Consider the following 21,698-nt stretch of genomic DNA (forward strand, 5'->3'; position numbering starts at 1 on the left):
CAGAAGAAGGTTTGAAAAGGACAGAGATGATTATTTTCTGAAATTTATTGAATGTACTGTACGTAGGTGGTAAATAGGTATGTTTACATACACTAGTTTTCGCCAAAACGAATGAACCCAGTCCGATTCCAGGTTCAGTTTATATCAACCCTAAACGTTACACTCCGGTTCACATATTCACTTACATGTGCATCAGGGATGGAAATTAACTTTTTTGTCCACCGGCCACTGTGGCTGGTGGATTTCAAAATCTACCAGCCACTCAATGTTTTTACCAGCCACTTTCTTGTTTTTAACCGATAATGTGTAACTGCATGTGAAAATTAATACTACAAGAATACTTAAGCAGTTTATTTAATCTCAAGTCTCAATGAAATACTGACATTTTCTCTTTCTCTCACCCTCGGCCTCATCCACCTAATCTGTCATTTATTTTTGTTTTGATGATAAATTGAGCCAGCCTCCAAAAGTAATTAACCTGTCCTGTGATTTTTTTTCTCTCACACAACACTCTCCAGACACGGATTTATGAGCTATAGTATGTTGGTTGCCTTTACATTAGAATAATATTTAATATAATCTAGATATGAAATGGAATAAATAGCATTCAATACAAAATGAATATGTCTCATATTGAAATCAAGTTTTATGTGATAAAATATTTGCTTTGTTGTGCATTAGAACCACATCAGGCATTTAGTAAAAAATAATTTATTGAAGCATCCAGATACTTCACCACGTGACAGCAGCTAGGCTCTTGATTGGTTAACGCGGCGCGAATTGACGCCAAAGTTCAGATTTTTCAACTCGGGCGGCAGACGCGAATTCGCGTCAAACGCGTGAATGCACAAAAGCACTCAATAAAATCATGCGCGCGGAACGCGTCAGACGCTCGAACTTGCCGCGCGAATGAGGCGTATTCGCATCTACCACGGCGCGCTCTACACCTCATTCGCGCCGTAGGAATTTTTTACGCGCGTAATGCGTCTTTGCATTGACTTAACAATGAAATCACTCGCGCCAGACGCTCTATTCTCGTCTGGTGTGAACGCACCATAATGTTTTCTCTGCAGACCTCTACGCCTGCGATGTAACGCCACATTTTTGTTTGAAGGTGTGCCTCCTCTAAAAGTGTCCGCCGTCCGGGTGAAACAGTATGCTATTTTTATTTACCCGCCACGGTGGCCGGTAGGTGAAGCGAGTTTACCCGCCACAACACAAAATCACCCGCATTTGGCTGGTGGCGGGTGCTAATTTCCATCCCTGATGTGCATTATATGTAGGCTATTACGAACAAAATATAATTCAGATCAAGCTCAATCGAATCGACTGAGGTCTAAAATGAAGGCTTTTCAGTCCGCTTTAGCCATCAATACTATTATTTGGGTGTATGTAGCTAATGAATCATTTAGTCAAAATACTGATTTATTCAGGAATGAAACAAGCAAAATATGAAAAATGTAATTTGGTTATATAAGATGTGTCTTCTTATCTTATATAACCCCCAACAACCAAACATGTCCCCAAGGTCCTGTCAGAGAGCAGTAATGTATTTAACAGAGGAGGTTCATCTTTACCTGCCGTGAGATGAACCAGTATTTATGGATGAAGGAGACCCATTGATCTCCTCCCATGGTGGACGTCTGCCTTTCCTCTGGCTCTCTGCTTGCTGCTGAGACAGCATAGAGTTCTAGCATGGGCAGAGAGTACAGGAGCCTAGAGAGATTTATGACCACGCTATACATTACCTCATTAAAGAGCTGTTGAGTACCATGGAGATGCTGCCTGAGTCAGCACTTTGTGTGATTTCTACCCTCTGGCCTTACTCAGTTCCCATCATGCACTCTGGATACACCAAAAGATTTCTGTGTAGAGCGATATTGTGTCTGCAACATTTAATAAGTGTATTGATCCAGTAAAATTAGGTTTAAAGGAGCTGTATGTAAGAAATGTATTTCAATTAATCATAAAATGGCCCTGAAATGTCACTAGACATTAAGAAATCATGTTTATTTCAAATACTTATATCACTGACAACAGTAGTCTGGCCAGGATATTGTCATTTAAAAAGTGCAGTTGCAGCCCTCAACTGATGTTGATGTTGTCATGTTGTGTTTTGGTCTGATGCTCCACCCTCCACCTATCTACCAATCACGAAGTCAGTAGTGTTGCGACATCCGGGTTGCCAGCTCTGCTCAATTACCACAGCTGCAGCTCATCACGTTCCTGCTGGATCCTGCAGCCGATCTGGCAACCTCGAGTCAGGGAGGAGGGGGAGGGGATACACCACTCTACAGTAATTTGAAAGTGATTGCAGTACTAGTTTTGGCCACAATCTTACATACAGCTCCTTTGAATACAGAAGTGCATTTCGTAGGGGCCGTTCGCACGGAACAAGTTTTGCACTCCACTTATGCTAACTTATGGGAGTAATGCGGCGTACTTCTGATATTTACGCTACGCCATGACGAACTACGCTACTTCCGACGTCACAAGTTGCGTAAGCTGCTCTTTAGGCGCAAGTAGACTGCGTTTGGCCAGAAGCTAGAATTTTACTTTGTAATGTGTTGAATGTAGTGCTGTCAAACGATTAAAATATTTAATCGCGATTAATCGCATTAATGTCATAGTTAACTCGCGATTAATCGCACATTTTTATCTATTCTAAATGTCTCTTGATTTCTTTTTGTCCCATTATTTTTTCTAGTTTTAATGCTCTTATCAACATGGAAAAGTGGATCGGCTTGCTTTGTGCAAATGTTTTTTATTGAAAACAACATTGAGATATACTGTTAAATTTCACACTAATGCCTCGTTTCCACTGAGCGGTACGGTACGGTACAGTTCGGTTCGGTACGCAATTATTTGCGTTTCCACTGTCAAAAGTTGTGAATGGTACCAAAAAGCCGAACCGTACCGTACCACTTTTTGGGTACCCTTCCGTTGGGGTACCTAGCACAGTGGTACGGTACTAAAAGGTGGAGCTAGACTCACTGCAGAACGGTGATTGGTTGACAGAGTATCGTCAATTGCGCGTGCTACAAGGGCATTAGAAGCATACAGTTAAAATATAATACTACTGTTATTGTGTCACGAAATGTAGTTTTAAGAGTTTTTCAGGCGAGAAAGTAGTTTTTTAAAGCTCAAATCTGTGGTTTATTTATAGATTTATGATAATTTGAAGATCCATTCCAAGCAATCACCGGGCGCTCGTCGCTCGTGCACCCCGCCTGGAGCAGCCTTTCCCCGGCTAGCCGTTCTGATGTTTGCCGCTGACTCTGACGTCTCTGTAGTGGTTAAACATGAGATATAATTCGCCTTGTACAGACCTAACAGGCGATCTTTGGTCTCGTGAATTTATAATTCGTTCCCTGGCCAATAGTTTTGGCAGAAGGCTAAGTGAAGTTTCATATATTTGAGCGCTGAATTTGTATATTTGACTGAATTGTTTGCTTTGTTATTAAAGCTTTACTGTATATATTTTTGTACCTTTTACTAATACTTTTATAATGGCTATTATTGATAAAACTGAAATTCAACAAAAATAGATAGTTTTGTCATTTATTTTCTTTTATTTCAAGATCATCTGTAATGTTGTCTATTGCAACATTTGTACTAATGCAATACGCAATACATTGCCTGGAATATGTTTAATATTTTTAAATTGAAACGAAAAGAGGCAGGATTGTGTTTTATATTTAGTTTTGTTATAAATATAACGTTACATGCAGTGAATATAATCAATATAGGCTATGCGTTGCCTGAACCACATTTGTAATGTACTTATAATGTTTAAAATGTATTTAAATTAAATCGAAAAGAAGCAGAGTGGTGTTTTATAACATATTTCGTTTTATTGTTGCCTAAAATGTACATAACCGGAGTAGCAGAGCGAGCTGAGTGGCGCTTTCAAGAACGCGCTGTTCCATCAGCAGAATTACTGGACTCGCGTCCTCGGGATCATTCTCCTGAGTCGGACTTTGCGTGGCTACTTGGTATTGAGAAACGCCTAATGCCAGCGCTTGTTTCTTGTGACAAACATCCCGAGAAGCAAGAACAAGATCTGCTGTCTGTCATCCATTGTTGTTTACTATGTCGTTTTTGTTCGCGCGAAAATGACGTCGATCGCTTCTCTCCGGCAAACACCACGCCTATCAAGTGACGTTATCACAACTTTCCGGCATACACCACGCCTATCAAGTAGGGTACTGTTGGCAGTGGAAACGCGAGCCCCGATCATGGTTTAGCGACCCGACCCGAACCGTATCGTACTGAACCGTACCGTACCACTCAGTGGAAACGAGGCATAACATTCTCACTTGGAGCAAATAATCTCTCACACAATGTAACACTGTCCATCAATAAAAGGGTGAAAGAAATACTGACGAGGTCCTGATATTGACGAGGGGGCGGAGGATTCGCATCAGTTGTGTGTGTGTGTGTGTGTGTGTGTGTTTGGCCATCAAGTGGTATTTCAGACTAGACGTGCTGCGATGATGATAGCTCAGTTCACAACGACAAAACACACAGATCACTTTGGTCTTGTCAATGGAACCATTTGGCAACTTTTTAAAAGTAAACTTCCATTCAAAATCTTATTGGCATCCATTTCGGCGTCTCGCGCTCGTCATCCACTCAAAACGTAACGTTAACCAACTATTTGGCCGGCTTGCAAGCCCAAACAAGTGTGTGCGGTGTGCCTGTTGTTTTGTTCCCGGTCTAGCTAGATCCGCTTGCGCATTCAAAACGTCCTCGCGCGGCACAAGCCATTGAAATGAATGGGTTTCATAGCGCCGCGCATGCCGCGTCCTGTTGCAAAAGCATGTGAAAAAAAACTACAAAGTTTGCTAGGCCAAAAAGACCGTTAATCGCGCGATAAAAAAATGAACGCCGTTAAAATGGGTTTGCGTTAACGCCGTTAATAACACGTTTAACTGAAAGCCCTAGTTGAATGTGAATATTTTTCTTACACGAACGAATGGCTTCGCTTCAGAAGGCCTTTATTAACCCCCCGGAGCGGTGTGGATCACTTTTATGATGGATAGACGCACTTTTATGGTCTTCAAAACAGAAACAACCATTCACTGCCATAAAGCTTGGAAGAGCCAGGACGTTTTTTAATATTACTCCGATTGTATTCGTCTGAAAGAAGAATGTCATATACACCTAGGATGGCGTCAGGGAGTAATGTAAATCATGCGCTAATTTTCATTTTTTGGGTGAACTATCCCTTTAAACTGTCAGCTTGAGATTTGAATCTGTGGTGGAAGTTATCCCACACAAAATAGGGTTTTTAAAGACTCTCTGTTGCTGTTTCTTATTGATTTATATGAAAGCAATGTCACACGAGTAGGAGTGTGATACATGGCTCTGTATCAGCGCGTCTGTGATCGCCTCCTGTACTCGGCCTGTGGCCTTGTGTCTATGGCCCAATCGCAGCCGATATAGAGCCATATCACACTCCTACTCGTGTGAAATTGCTCATGTATTGCCAGAACATTAAGCTTACAATCAGGTCTTCATTTCAATATTGATACCCAGGCAGAAAATATAATTTAGTAATCTTCTTGGCATTGCCAGTTCTAGTTGGTCTTTCTAAGCTTCTGTTTTTCATACGTTTCATTTCCTTGTAAGAGCATTTGAATCTGTGGGTGTGGTGGCAGTGATCGGCCGTCTCTCTCTCTCTCTCTCTCTCTCTCTCTCTCTCTCTCTCTCTCTCTCTCTCTCTCTCTCTCTCTCTCTCTCTCTCTCTCTCTCTCTCACCCTCCCTCCCTCCCTCCCTCCCTCTCTGTCTTTTTCAGTCTTGTCACTGTCTTGTTGTCTCTGTACGCGAGTGTCTCTGTGAGTGTTTTTGCATTGTCTGTGAGGTTTCTGACAGACTTTGTGTGAATCAGGGTCTCGGGAAGACGGGACATTGGGAAGCTCAGGATGTCTGTCTCAAGAGGAGTTATCAGAACAGGCTTCTCAGGCCCAGGATCTTGAGAGACTGGCTCAGCTCTGCATCATGAGCAAGAGGTAGGAGAGTGAACTGACTGTGAGAATGATCCTGCATAGATACAGCATGCTATATATTTTTTAAATACCAAATGCCATACCAAATACAAGTCAATGTGTATTGATAGAGGGCATTTCATGAGCACTTGATGCATGATTTAGGAAGATGCATTCAATCATTCTTACTTAATTTGGCCCAGTTTTACTCAAGATCATTTTATTTGTGCTATTTGTCCACACTACATTCCTTGTTTATGTCTCATCCAAGAAATACTTGACTGCTGTTCTAGTAACGTTTCTTAGTAATATAAACAAATACAAAGCAGAACTGTTTCATATGGTAACATTCAGCTTTACTGGTTTTATTAGAGAGAAAATGTAAATGATTTAAAATGATGGGCAGCATTTATACCTGATTTATAACTGCATGTTTTACAGTCTTCTGATTTGGTTAAAATTCTGGAAGTGCAGTTCATGTTCTGGGATGTACACAAGTTTTTATTTATGCTGAATTAGGAATCCCTTACTATATTGGCTCAAGTGTGCGCTCGTACGGAGAGAGGAAGAGAAAGGTGACTTGTGTTATGTGAGTCTCAAGGTTTCAGATGTTACTAGGACACTCTGAGAGAGGTGTCCGCTTTCCTCCAGGGGCTTAAAATGATGAAGCGGTCTTTTGTAAGCCACTACCACATACACTTGAGGACATTTATGACCACCAGTTGGCCCTTGTTGGGGACTTAAAGCATTTAACCTGATTGTCCCAGGGAAGGAGACTGGTAGGTTGTTGATGCCACAGGAGAGAGGATGGCATTACACTTGAATGAGAACGAGATTGTTTTATTGCTGCTCCAATAAGATAATGTTTCACAGGACAAAGAAATGTGGGGGTATCCACACCATTTGTATGTAATCCCTTAAACTCTTTGGCTCAGGTAACTCTTGAAACCTGAACAGGATAGATCTTCAAGATCTGTTGGTAAACTAGGACAGCAGTCATGGTTGAAGTTGTTGCTATTTCAGCTTAAAAACACCTGAACAAATGTGACCTCATTATTTCTCCCTTTAATAATATCAGTTTAGGGGGCAATGTCAGGACACTCATTTTTGACCTTATAATTAAATTATAATTCATACAAAAACACAATTACTTAACAATGGCTGCGTCCGAAAGCTTTGGCGGCTGACTTGTTGCCTCGCTGCCTGCCTTATCAGGCAATGACTTCACAGGCAGCGTTTGCACACAAAGTGTAACGATTTAATGATCTACAGCAAAATGGATAATAAAGAAATAAAAACTCCATTTATAGAATGAAATTCTTAAACAGAAAAAACTAAGTAGTTTGGCTTAATATTAGATTTCTCCGATTTTTTTTTTTAAAAAGTCATGCGGTGCAACATGGACAAAAAAAAAGTTAGTTCAAGTTGTAAATTTTCATGTGGTGTGTGTATATATATTTTTTATATATATACATTTTTATACGATTTTCTTCCTTTTCTTAACCATGGACAGTGGACATTCTTATATTTTTGACCCTCAAATCAATATTTCATGTCCATTTATTTATTTGACACCCCACTGATACCCCAAAAATGTGCTTGTATTACTTTTTCAGGTAACAAATAAATTTACTTCAATGTCTGATAGTTTTGACACAAAATGTAGCTCAAGCCTTATTGAGTGAATAGGAAGTGGTTCTGCCTCTTGAATCTTTCAGTGTTGGGGCAGGAAGTGCTCTTGTAGCTGAGAGCTTTGCCATGTTGTGTCCGATCAAATGTCCTTTGAGGACAATCCAAAACAGTGCAAACCAACACCTAGTCATTATTAATTAAAGCAAGACCATAATAACCACACTGACATATGTATTGGGTTTTAAAAACATACTGTACTTAGAAGAGAGAAGTACAGAAGACTATTAAAAAATGTGACATTCAAAGCGCATGTGAAGGATTCAATATTGAATTCCTGACCTATATGCAAAAAAAGCTAATTAAAGTCATTTTACAAAACAATAGTGCTGCAATATGGACTGCGTAGTGCTAAATGACCACATGAAGAAACAGTTCCATGTGAAATCCCTCGGGAAATTCTCATTATACACCTTGAGGGCAAAGCAGCGCCTATCTAAACAGCACCATTCTTCACACACATGCCAAGAGTTTCTGTTGAAAAGAATAGAGTGCCATATCTCTGGCACGGGCCGCACATTTCCACTACCTCCTTCAGGAATCATAGCACACGTGTGGCCAGATTTGTTGTGACGGGTGCTGTAATGGATCCGCATGCCTCACCGAGCCTGACTGAGGTGGGCTATTGCTGTGGTATTCTGAAACTGTCTGTATCTGTGCTTAAATTAAGCAAAGGTGCCAGGCCTGTGGGATCAAATAGAGCTTTATGCCTATGTGCTCTACTTCTTTTTTTTTTTTTTACAACCGCTTCCCAATAGTAAATGTAAATATAGACAGAACAGAATCTATATGGATAAAATATGGTGTATATATATATATATGAGTCAGAGGATTTAGATAAAGGATGCACATTGTTATCGTTGGTGCCAACATAGTTCATCATGCATGTCTTCGTCATTTAAAACTCTTCTGTATTTGCTTTTTACATAGCCTAAGGCTCCTGTAACAAATGTTCAAGTGTACCAAACCTTATGAATCATCTTTACCATCAGAATAGCGTCCTGCCGCATTACTCATGCAATTTTTCCAGGATGTACTGTGCACAATATGTACATTTTCTGGATGCATAACTCTCTGGGAAAAAAAAGTACAATTTATACTTTTAAAAAGTGTATTTATTACAGGAATAAAGATTTAAAATTGCAACTTTAATTAAAAGGTATAATAGTTTAAACTTAGCTTAAGTTTGGAGTGCTTTTTGACACACTTAAAATATATTTACTTGTAATATTGTAATTTAATAATACACTACATATGTTAGTCAACACATCAAAATAAGTGTAATTCTTTTTTAAAGCATAAACAAATATAATAAAAAAATCTCGATTTAAAATGTACTATAAAGTGAAAACTTTAATTTGACCATTACAAAGTGCATGTTTTAAAGGTTCTCTAAGCGATGTCGGGTGATGTCACTTCTTGTTGACGTTTAAAGTGTTGTCAAACAAAACGGAGGCTAGCTAGACCCTCCCTCCTCCTCATCCGCGCACAAACCCCGCCCCCAAGTCCTTCTTGTCGGTGATTGGCTGGAACTGTTTGTCATGTTTCGTGGAGCGGGTTAGCCTTGTTTGTTTTTGTTGCTGTTTGTGGAGCCTGGGCTGTCTACAGAGATCGCGTTTCTTTACAGTGTGTTCAGGGGACAGGCAGCCAGCGGTTAGTGAGGAGATGTTTGCAGTATGTGACAAAAAATGTTTTGGCCTAAAAAACGCGTGACATCGCTTAGAGCACCTTTAAATGTGTATTTAAGTGTGTTAAGAAACATTAAGTGCTCTGTCTACACTTAAGTGGCTTTTTATTTGAAGTAAATAATAGTATAAAAATGTAATATAAATGTGTGTGTATGTGTGCGTGTATATATATTTATGTATATATATTTGAGATTTGAAGTACACTACAAGTGCACATTCTTTACAATTAAGTGCACTTCTTTTCACAAGGTACTAGTACGCTACATTTGCCAAATTGTAAAGTATAGAACCAGGGTACAACGCATCCCACAATGCAATGTACACAACAACTTGACCTTTCAATTTAATATTTTTAGAACAGTAGGCAGTATTTAATATATACTGCACAGTAAGCAGTGTGCTATTCCATGAGGTGACAATGTTCTCTGTCAAGAGTTTCTCCAGTGCCAAGAGAGTAGTTATAGAAGGTTTTATAGAAGGTGAGTGTCAAGTGTTTGCCTGACAGTCTCCCTTTATTCACTCTCCTTTATGATTATAAATATACTGACCTGCTGTGATCCGTTTTTGATAAGCAAATAAACTTGATACCAAGCCGATAGTTATGTCCTAACATGCTTTACTGTACTGACTCATGTACAGCAAGTATTATGGGTTTTGCTTGATCTCCTCTGATGTATTCCATTAAATGGATTGTTCTTGCTGTTGCTCACAGAAAACATATCAATATTAATGATCCATCTAGTATAATATGTTGCAATATGTGATATTATACTGGACCCTGTCTGTAAATGCACTGATACTCTCTCCCTCTTTATGGCTGAGGTAATAGAAAAGGGTCAACCGAGTCTCCAAGGTGTAATCAATTATATAGATTTGGTGATCGATAATATACAACATGTGCATGCATCTCTCTCACACGTGCAGTAAACAGGCAGACACATGTTCGGTGATGTTCAGACTACATGTTCCCATACTATTTACAGTACAGTATTTTATATGCAGTACTGTATGTACACTGCAGTGTTGGGGGGTAATGCATTACATTACAGTAATCAGGTTACCTTTTCAAGTAAAGTAATGCTTATTTACTTTTTCTTTATGCAAGTTATTTGTTTTCCCATTTATTAACTGGCAGCTCTCCTGTCCCCATGTTGAGGGAAATGAGGAGTAAGTGCAGAGGCGTTGTGTGCGCTGCTGTGTAAACACGTTTGTACAAAAACAGATTCAGTATTCCTCAAAATAAATAAAAACAGTGAAATGAAAACCTGCAATAATAAAATCTTAAATAATATATACACTTTATGTATTTAATCTCACTTTATTAACCAGTGTCTTTTCTGCTGACCTTCGATGATCCAATTCAACCATACCAATAAGTAAAATCACATAGTGTTTAATTTTTTTTCTTTGTTTTTATTGCTATAGTAAAAGCGTTGAACTTTATTCTCATGTGTCCTAATCTTCTGTAATCCAGGACAGCTGAAACGTTTGAGCTGCGTCCTCCATATAAAGCAACTAAGTAACGCAATTAATTATTTTTTCGGGGATTAATACACTATTGTAATGCCTTACTTTTCAAAGTAACTTTCCCCAACACTGGTACACTGTCTATTTTGTATGCATGGACACCCTGAAAAGAATATTGTATCTCTTATTGTATATTGTATCTAAAAAATTACTAGAAATAACATCAGTTGTAATTTTCCTTTTTTTTTTAAATAGCATTTTTCTTGAACTATTTTACACATACACACATTTTGGACCATCATTTCTAATGTTTTTGTCTCTTCATTGTTTTCAGACCCCATCTTGCTTTAGAATACAGTGGCAAGGTATGTACATTGTGTTTTAGTATACATGCAAAATGACAGAAGGATTTAAAAGAGGAGAAATCTTAGGAAATGTTGAAGTAATTGTAATTTCTCCATCTTTTTCCATTTAGGCCACTAAAATCCACCAGCGGGCTTTTGGTAATGACCACCCCATCACAGCCCGGAGTCTGGAGCTGCTAGCCACTGTCTATGCTGAGATTGGCAAAACAGAATATACAAGTAACTTAACTATTTACTTTCCACATGAAGTTGTGTCTTCAGTTTCCCTTCAGCCATGCCACTAAAACATTGTCAACATTACGTAAATAATTAGAAAGTTAATTGTCCTTACAAAAATGTGCCTTGATATGTATACACTGGGAAAGAAATGCTCTAAACAATGTTTACTCAGAAATTGATAGTAAATTTTACAAACAATTACAAAGAATCTGCAAGCAACACATTGAATAAAATGTGAAATTAAAGTAGAAAACTGGTATGTAGGGCGGGACTTGATCAAATTCCATGGGGATTTGATTGTATGGTTGTGGTTTGCTATTGGTGGATCTCATGTGAGTGACAGGTTGTCCCGCCCTCGCGCCAGTAACCGCATCATCAGAGAAGAGAAGAGATGAGCTGCAAGAGGTAGGGGCAGTTAGTTTGATTAAAGATGAGGGCACAGGAATAAAATAATAATGATGTGCACAGATAAATCATTTATAATAAATACCGGAATATTCCATATAAAACAAGATTAGTCAATTTTGAGTACATGGTGACTTTCAAATGAAAGCGTTCTGTATTTTAATAATAATAATTCATTACATTTATATAGCGCTTTTCTAGGCACTCAAAGCGCTTCACATGGAAGGGGAACACATTTTAGTTTGATTTGTTTTTATCATTTTTAATGACAGTGGTGGCTATAACCAACTTATCTGGATAGTTTGCTATGTGTTAAATTTGTATAAACCTTCAATTAATCACATCTGCTCTGCAATTTTGGTCCATTACATTCCTGTACATTACTGTACATTATAGTCCCATACAAGCCAGCAATCTTTCATATTCTAAGTAAAGTGTTCTGATTGTCATATCAAAATATCCACAGTAGCTTTCAATGAAATCTCTTTTAAGAACTTGCATAAAGGGCCATGCAAGGATATTGCACTGCATCAAGTCTACTGCACATAAAGTTCTGTACGATTAAAAAACTGCGGAGGTATATTAACCGAATGAGTAAACATGTATTCCAAGCATGCACTTTCTGTCAGTGGCTGATGGCGTTGTAGATCTCTGGCTGAAAAGCTGGGTCATGTCTTTGACAGTTTGAGGCCAGGGTGTTTTTGTAAGCAGAAATGCTTTGCTAGTTTTCTGGAGGGACGGGTCGTTCTGTGTCTACCCTATTGCCTTTTTCCTGGACGATGAAAAATGTATTGTGTAGGGCAGCAATGTGTCACGTACGTCAAACTCAGCTGTGCCAAGTCAGCTTTTTGAGAGAAAATGCTTTCCCCACAACATATCACCAGCGTGGCACTATGTCATAGTTTCAATGCTAAATTATTCTCTTCTAAACTAATTTCATCATACAGACTGTACCGACTAGAAACAAATGTGTGTTGCTTATTTTGCTGATTAAATGCCAAATATGTTGTTTTGCAGTTTGTAAAGTGCTCTTTGTGTTAATTTTTACAGATTCATTGGGAGAGTGTGTGTCAACTCTTTCCAAGAGGTTCTCAGCCAGCGAGTCATTTAGCGACGCTCTGAGTGGCATTTCTCATAGCCATAAGGACAGACACTCTGAGTTACGGCACAGAAAACAGCCATATATACAACAGGAAACTCTTAAAACTAAGGTAATCCAACGGTCATTGACAAGTGTCCATGATAAATTAACTGATCATTCAAAATTATTAATTCAATTCAATCAGATTCTTCTTTATTCCTCTTCTTCTTTATTATGGCATCAGAACTGTTTTAACATTTTTTACTTTATGCCAAATGAAAAACATACTCATCATAGGGGTGTATTCAATTTCATAATGGATTCATCTCATTATTGACCCATATCTAGGGTGGGGTATCACGAACAAATTCCAAATTTCCAAGAACAGTGGACTTGATAAGGCACGCGCATTTCTATTACGCTTATTGATTCCTGTGTGTGCCTTTTAATGTGCTTTTAAACCATTCAAGCGCAAGAAGATGCGAAAGAGAACTCAATTCATCACTGGCACGCTGTTTTCTATGCTCCACACGCATCCAAAGCTCACGCACAAAAAAACTCTGTAAAATGAGATGCTAGTAAAACTTTCGCGGTAATTCCATATCATAGCAAGCAAAGCTGAAAAAAGCTGCACTGCCCAAACGCTCTCAAGCGTTTTCGCCTAGCGCTTTGGTGGACACACGACCATAGTGCATGATACTGAATTGAGCACTCTTTCACGTCTTGTGCTTGAACGGACAAATACACATACAATTTTGACAAAATATTCTCGTAAACATAGTATATTGGATTCGTACATTAGGTCTTAAAGTGACAGCAGGCTAAAATGCCTGCTGCTGTCTGTGTCATTAATCTTAATCAAAAAACAAAAGACTAAGAAAATCACTCACTGATCCTGACTAAATAACTTTTGTAACTTTAAAAGGCTTAATCTATATTTTATAACATATTATTTTGTAGTGTTTTTTTACATTTGATTTCAGTTTCTGAACTTTGTTCAGTTGTATTTATTTGTGCTTTTGCTAGTTGTTTTTTTTCTGTGGTATTTTTGTTAAAACCATAGGCAAAATTTCCTTGTGTAAGTGTTCTGTGGGCTGCTAATTTTTGTTCATGGTATTCAGCTGCAACAGAATGTTTTGCAAAAATAATCAAATTTGCTTATTGGAATCGAAACTGGGAACCGGAAACGCTAAAATTCATACGATACCCATCTATACCCACATCTTAGCTTAATGTGATTTACTCACATAATATAGCACATGTTTTTGGACCAACATCCTTTTTTGTGTCAATTACATTAGACTACTTTGTGCTTTTAAAATGTCATGATGTCATACTGCAAATAATCTTGTCACATGGAAAGTGTGTTAATGTCAAAAGGTCTTAGAAATCAAGAGCTAAAGTTATAGGAATCTACTGTCACATTCAAACGACTTCACATTACGTCTATCAAACGTTCTAGAAGTCGATAGTTTTGTCTTTTCTGATTTCAGGTCATAAATGAAAAACTGCCCACCTCTATCCTGAAAAGGTCCAACGTGAGCAATGTAGAGTCAGACTCTTCGCGCAGGAGAAAAAACGAGAGGCGAGTTCGCTTCAGAGAGCCAGAGATCACTGTTCATGGTAAGAGAGTTCAAATAAACCTGCTCTAGCAGTCCCTAAAAACTGTTCTTTAAAGTGACAAATTGTGAAATAGTCAAATAAAAGTAGGTTAGTAAAAGACTTTTCTTTCTTAGAGCTGAGGTAAATGAATTCCCTCATTCTGAAAAAAAAAAGAAAAGAAGGGATGCACAAACATGCCCAAGTGAATTACTTTCTAATTTGCATGCAAATTAGCCAGTGTGCAATCTGTGCCAACAAGACTGTTATGTTAATGAAACAAAGAATCGAATTTAAAGAATTACGCTTTAGTGCAGCTTGTCTGTCTCTCAAGAGCTCTAGTCTTGTCGAAAGGCCTTGTTGAAAATTGAAGGTCGTGTGTTTCCTTTTGTTCATACGCTAGAGTCAAGTCACCTTTATTTATATAGCGCTTTATACAATACAGATTGTTTCAAAGCATCTTTACTGTGATAACAGGAAAATGATTTAAACAGAGTTCATTTCGGCTCTACAGCAGCTCTACGAAAATAGTGTCATTGTTCAGCTGAAGTCAGTTCAGTGTTGATTCAGTACCGTTGAAAAGATAATCAATTATTACATTAGTTAATCTATTTTCATCTAAAGCAGTTTTGCAGAAAACAGTGATGTCGTCATCCAACTCAGTTCAGTTCTCATCCAATAGTGTCAGTGCAGTCAGATCAATAATATTGTTGAATGTTAAGTATTCCCAACTAAGCAAGCCAGAGGTCAGGTGACAGTGGCAAGGAACCCAAACTCCATCAGGAGACAGAATGGAGAGAAAAACCTTGGAAGAAACCAGGCTCAGTCGAGATGCCAGGTCTCCTCTGGCCAACGAACGAACACAGTGTGATTATGATTCAGGCTGCATCACAAGTCAGAAATGAACAAGTAGAATCACATTACCAAAATTTCACGAGCAAATATCCAATGTATATTGTCAATAGTGTAGCAATGTATGAAGCACAGCTCATAAACAAGCAGCTTTCTGTTGGTCAATGCAGCAAATTTCAAGTTACTATTGAAATGACTGGAATTCGTCCGCAGAACAATGGTAAATGTGACCGCACCTTTAGTTATATGAATGTTTATGAGCTTTACAAAGACCTTGACTAATTGAACTCAAACCTAAAACTCATTATTACTTTTTATGTTGGCTTTCCAGACATTCCGTACTATGACTGTTTAGGAGGTAAGAATACTAGATAAGAAATGTGTTGAACAGTGTCGTAGATCTCAAAAATGCATGACAACATGCATGACATTTACTTGCATGCAATCTGGGACTCAGAACAGCCTGAAAGTTTATTAGTAACTCTTTGCTGTGGTTTAAAAATTGACATGAATTGTACTACAATTTGTTTGCCTTTGCCAAAAATGTGACATTTGTGCATGCTAAACCCAAAGAAAGAGACCTTTTTCTTAATTTTCTGTGGTTAAAAGAGTGCTGCTAGCCAGGGAATAATGCTGCCCACATGCTTTCAGAAAATTCCTTCTTCCCACTTCTGAAATCATAATTACGTGTTACTAATCATGGGGGACACCAGGTTCATTCTTGCCTATTTCTTGGAAAAATATTATTAAAGCCAACATGTAATGAAAATATTTTGTCAATATCCAGCATATTTTGAATAAAATGTAGTGCCCCATTCGCAGACAACCATACAAACATTACCTGCTCTATAAATTCACAGTCAGCTTGCTGAAGATGCTGGAATTTCAGTCAAATTAGTGCTGTTTTCGTAGTGTATGGATTACAATAGTAATCAAATGGCTATTTGTATACGTACATATACACTGATCAGGCACAACATTAAAAACACCTGCCTAATATTGTGTAGTTCCCCCTCGTGATGCCAAAACAGGTATCTGGCAGCAAGTCCTGCAAGTTGTGAGGTTGGGCTTCCATGGATCGGATTTGTTGGTCCAGCACATCCCATAGATGCTCAATCGCATCGCGATCTGGGAAATTTGGAGGCCAAGGAAACACCTTGAACTATTTATCATGTTATTTAAACCATTCCTGAACAATATTTTCAGTGTGGTGTAACCTGTCCTACTTGACCCACTCCGAGCAGGCGTCTCCGGCCTCTTGGGGCCACGGGAGTGAGGTTTACTCTCACAGCTCTTTACTTTCTGGCCTCCGTTACACTCACCCCCCTAAACCTCCCTCCCATCCGGGTCATGGCACCAAATGTAACCCCTTCAGTCCTACTTGCCCCGCTCTGAGCGGGACTCGAACTGGCGTCTCCAGCATGGTAGGCGGTGTGCTAACAAGGACGCTAAAGACCGCAGTCTCTAGCATCAGTCTCTAGTGCGCTTCTAGAGATCAGTGGAGTGAGGTTTGCCTGCACAGCTCTTACTAGCTGGCTTCCGTTACAGTGGTGGGGTGTATTATCCTGCTGAAAGAGGCCAATGCCATCAGGGAACACCATTGTCATGAAGGGGTGGTCTGCAAGTCTTTAGGTAAGTGGTACGTGTCAAAGTAACATCCACTTGAAGGTTTCACAGCAGAAGGTTGTCCAGAACATAACACTGCCTCTGCCGGCCTGCCTTCTTCCCATATTGCATCCTGCTGCCATCCCATCAATGTTATTCACTTCACCTGTCAGTGATTTTAATGTTGTGGCTGATCAGTAGGATATGTTGTGGGAAAACCAAAAAAACCCGAAACAGTCAGTTCAGCAATAGTTCTCTCCTCTGCTACGTTTATAGTTTATGGGCTGCCAACTAGGAAATTAGGGTATCAAAATGATCTTGTATTTCTTAGTTGTATATACGACTTGAGAGGTTGTTCACGTCTAATTTCTTACAAAAAAAACTTGTATTTACGAATCAGAGATGAAGCAGGAAATAAGTAGCATGTAATTTCAGTGTTTTTCCTTTGAGTTTTCCGCGTACAGACCACACTATTGTCAAAACAATCCCCATTCACACGTATTCTGCTGCCAGGCCATTAGATGAAACGCTATAGAATGAACAGGTAATATGCATGTGCATGACGTCATTGTCTTCAGAGATTCACGTTTTTGTTGTTTACACAGAGTTGTTTTCAGGCCCCCAAAACGCCGTTGTCGTGTAAACAAACGGCAAAAACGCATACAAAGTTGTACGTTTTTAATTGAAAACATTGTCGTGTAAACAGCCCCTTAAGAAACGTTAGCAAAATAGCCCCTAAGACAAGCTAACTGCTAAGCTAACTACCTATAGCACCTTTAAAGAATGACTGTTTTAAGCAGTTGCGCAGCCAACAAATGTAGCATTTCACACCAAATCTTTTTGAATTTGTGTGCTCCAGTGTACGACACCCCCCAGAGCCATTTGCACCTGGCCTTGCTCACCTGCCTGTTCCTGCTGCTGTCTGCGCTGGGTCTGGCACTGTACTGCACGGACCGCCGAAGACCCCAGCGTGCCTGCGAGGAGCTGCAGACGGCACTGGCTGTGTACCTGCTTCAATTCAAACAGATTGTTTGGGCCTGCTGGATCTGGCTGACCATGCAATGACCATAACCGACCACAGAGGGCAGCAACAAGCAGAAGAAAAAAAACCACGAAAGGTCAGAATGGTTTTAAAGGACTGTGGAGGAAATAAAAGGGTCCTTGTTTTTTTTTTATTGCTTTATTTTCACTGTTATATATTCAGACTGGTCACCAGTTAAAGTTTTTGAGGATGTTCAACATCCACCTCTTTTATTTTGTAGTTGATTGAAGGCCACGCCATTAAGCGATGGTGTGCTTTTTTGCCCTTTATGGTGGCATATCCATTGCCACAACCTCATTATACTGAGTCATATATAATCAGAAATCTGTATATGTAGCTATTTGTCCTTGTATAACTTTTCTGGGCGATTATGTTTTAAAGCATCTGTTAGTCCTTTTCCAAATAATACTTGTGCAGCAATAGTAATTAAACCCTTTATCAATCAGAATTATACAGGACTGTCAAAACAGAACACGAATGAATGAATTCCGTCTATAACAGTTAGAACCCGACTGATATATTGGTACTGTAGGTCAATATTATCATGCGACCTGTTTTGGACTTTAATAAGCAATACTGAAAAGAACGACATGTAACGGTGAGTAGGCCTACATGCATAATGCCATGTTTACTGTCACAAATAGTTATATTTTAACCCTTAAATGCATGAATGTTTAATCGATCTTTATTACCGGGTCTTTAGTAACCCGAAACTATATCTTACACGGATAGATCTCCAACTGCTGCAATCGCATAAAACTCTCCTGATATTTTAATAACAATTACAAAATAATTGTTTTCTCATTTCCCGAGTACATTCAGCTGTGTCTTTTTCACGAACATATTCTCATAACTATCATTTTCAAAATCAATATTTTGATTGCTGACAGCTTCTTCCGCCATCAAGTGAGACTTGTATTTAATTGCATTCGGTACTTGCTCTACAGTAAATCGCTGAGCCATATCTAGTTTTGCTGATGACACTTGTTTTATTATCCGTGGTAATTACGAGTGAAACATCACACCATCATTGCGTATCAGACATTGTCCCCTTGAGGAATAAAGATGAATTGCACTTATTGAGTCATAAGAGATTTAAAATTCTTACACTATTACATACCTCGGGTCATTAGCGACCCTATAAACTTTTTACAAAAAATTAATTAGAAAACAGACATTTTTTATAATGTTTTTTCTTGTTATATTGTTTATAATTAATAGATTGAGGAACACTAAGAAGGTTGATGTCTAACTTTAAAAAATGAATGAGGGGTAGGGTAGTGAATGCTGTCCCGGGTCGATAAAGACCCGAGGTGCATTTAAGGGTTAATGCCGATGACACTTTTAGACACACACATATCGCATGTGCTTACAGAATGTTTTAATGCATGGCTGGATCAATTCCTGCTAGTGTTGTACGTTGCATTCTTTGCTTAAAATATTTACCTCACTATTTTGTCATATGATACAAATATCAATATAAGGGCTTTCTGACTCAAAGGGTGAATTTAGGAACCCGTTGCACTTAATTTCTTGTATTAAACGAATAAAGACAGGATTATATTGTAGAACTATTTATGCTCCAACCTATTCAAGAATGGATTTATTTTCATGGCAGCTTCAAAAACATCTTAATGTTTTGGTGTCGTTTTATTTCAATTAAATATTAGATCAATGTTTATCTAGTCATTATTTGTGCAAATGCAATTAAAACATATTAAAATATAAAAAAATATTAAGAATACAGTTAATACATATTGACTTAAATATACCATTTTTGTATATAATTTTGTTATTGGTTAAGTTTGTACAATATCATGTTGTACAACTCCCCGAAACCTTAATGATATTTACTGAACGAATACTTCATTGGAACTAAAAAAAGAACACTATATTTAAATGCTTTTTTTAAAGTAACGATTAAAATGGTGTACACTCGTCTGAGGGAAATGTGTTGTTAATTTTAATGATCATTTTAATGTCGGTCAATATAAACTTTTCTTGTAAATGTTATAAAAGTTGAAACCAACATGAACACAAAGAGTACATTTCTAGATATTTTTTTCAAACATGTTTCTTTATCATGAACACACTTATGCCATTGGATCAGACCCAAAATCAGTCGGGCTCTACAGAATGTGCACACTGTGTTCTCTATGAATCAATGTATCACAGCTTTTTAATGTCAGAAATTATTTCATTTATTTAATTCTTTTATTTTTAATTGCTGTACATAATGTGGTTGAATGTGTCTGTGGAATGCAAGACAATGCTATTTATTTTACTAATATTAAAATATGTTTAGAGTACAAATATGCGTTTTATGCATTATCAACATGTATAAACAGAATGACACTAATCATTGTTAAAGAATATATTATATATAATGTACATGTGAAAAGAGAAGAGCTGGCACAATGACGACACCTTTAGCATTTATCTACTTGACAAAGTTGTTAAGCACAAACGTTTCCATCTGCCACAAATTCTCCCCGAAAAGAGATACAAGACTGTCCAAGGATGAGTTGGCCATATTTTGTCTCATGCACTGCCAGATTTAACTGGCAAATGAAAGAATGCCATTTTAGAGAGGTGAATGCTTTGTGACACCTGCAACATTTGAGTTTATATTTTACATGAACCTGTACCAGCATCTTGGCCTAAGCCTATGGTGCATTTATTTGTTTTACTCTGTTTTGTATAAGAATTTTCTTTTTCTGTCTTTTTTTTTTACTATTAAGTTTTACACTTTTAGTATTTTAATATTCCATTATAGCAGCGGCTTTTCAGTCTCTATTTTCTAGTTTTTGGGTGAGCATTTGGAAAAAAAATCTAATTACATTAGTCTTTGGATTCTGGTGTCAAAAATAAGTTTTAATACTTAATATGTTCTCCATTAGCAACCAATTTGGCATGTATTGCTATAGTAAATAAGGAGATATTAGGCAGAATGACAGCCTTAGTCACACACACACACACACACACACACACACACAACCATTCAAAAGTTTGGGGTCAGTAAGATTTTTTTAATACTTTTTTCACAATGGATGCATCAAATTGATCAAAAGTGACACTAAAGATGATTCCACAGAAATATTAAGCAGCACAACTGTTTGATAATAATAAGAAATGTTACTTAAGCATCAAATCATCATATTAGAATGATTTCTGAAGGATCACGTGACACTGAAGACTGGAGTAATGATTCTGAAAATTCAGCTTTGCATCACAGGAATAAATTACATTCTAAAATATATTAAAATAGAAAACCCTAATATTAAATTGTAATATTATTTGTAATAATTATTCACAATTTTACTGTATTTCTGATCAAATAAATGCATCTTTGGTGCATATGAGAGCTTTCTTTCAAAAACATTAAAAAAAAATTACCTAACCCAAATATTAGATTTTGCATCATATTGATTGAAAATACAATTGGATTAAATTTATCAGTGCAAGTGACGAAGAGTAACAAATTAAAAGGTGTACAAATCATCTGTGAATGCATCAAATCACTGTGAGTTACTTGGATAGAAGCGCCTGATATTGTCAGACACAAAACAAATGTTTATGGATGTCATTTACATTATGTATTTGCTATTTATATGTCCATTGTGCACTGGTTATTAAATGTATGCAACAGACAGTTAATTAGCACACTTACTTAATGTACCCGTTTGAGGGGTATT

At 37.9% G+C, this 21,698-nt stretch overlaps 1 protein-coding gene across 2 annotated transcripts; it reads left to right on the plus strand.

Annotated features, from left to right (window-relative positions):
• The first annotated feature begins 5,860 nt into the window (after positions 1 to 5,860).
• Positions 5,861 to 18,866, plus strand: LOC130080227 (nutritionally-regulated adipose and cardiac-enriched protein-like). Of its 2 annotated transcripts, XM_056245535.1 has the most exons (7): positions 5,861 to 6,015; positions 11,170 to 11,200; positions 11,311 to 11,419; positions 12,875 to 13,035; positions 14,399 to 14,528; positions 15,688 to 15,714; positions 17,821 to 18,866. In XM_056245535.1, the coding sequence occupies exons 1-7, from the start codon at positions 6,005 to 6,007 to the stop codon at positions 18,024 to 18,026; spliced, it is 675 nt and encodes a 224-aa protein (XP_056101510.1). In that variant the 5' UTR covers positions 5,861 to 6,004; the 3' UTR covers positions 18,027 to 18,866. The 2 variants fall into 2 exon arrangements, with proteins under 2 accessions (XP_056101510.1, XP_056101511.1); XM_056245536.1 differs by lacking the exon at positions 15,688 to 15,714.
• Positions 18,867 to 21,698: the final 2,832 nt, after the last annotated feature.

The sequence above is a fragment of the Rhinichthys klamathensis genome, unplaced genomic scaffold (assembly GCF_029890125.1).
Source record: "Rhinichthys klamathensis goyatoka isolate OS25496 unplaced genomic scaffold, OSU_Roscu_1.1 h1tg000032l_1, whole genome shotgun sequence".
NCBI classification, from domain to species: domain Eukaryota; kingdom Metazoa; phylum Chordata; class Actinopteri; order Cypriniformes; family Leuciscidae; genus Rhinichthys; species Rhinichthys klamathensis.

Coding starts and splice junctions, on each gene's coding strand:
- LOC130080227 (XM_056245535.1), top strand. Junction 13,036..14,398: donor AGGAAACTCTTAAAACTAAG/GTAATCCAACGG, acceptor TTCTGATTTCAG/GTCATAAATGAAAAACTGCC. Junction 14,529..15,687: donor GCCAGAGATCACTGTTCATG/GTAAGAGAGTTC, acceptor TTGGCTTTCCAG/ACATTCCGTACTATGACTGT.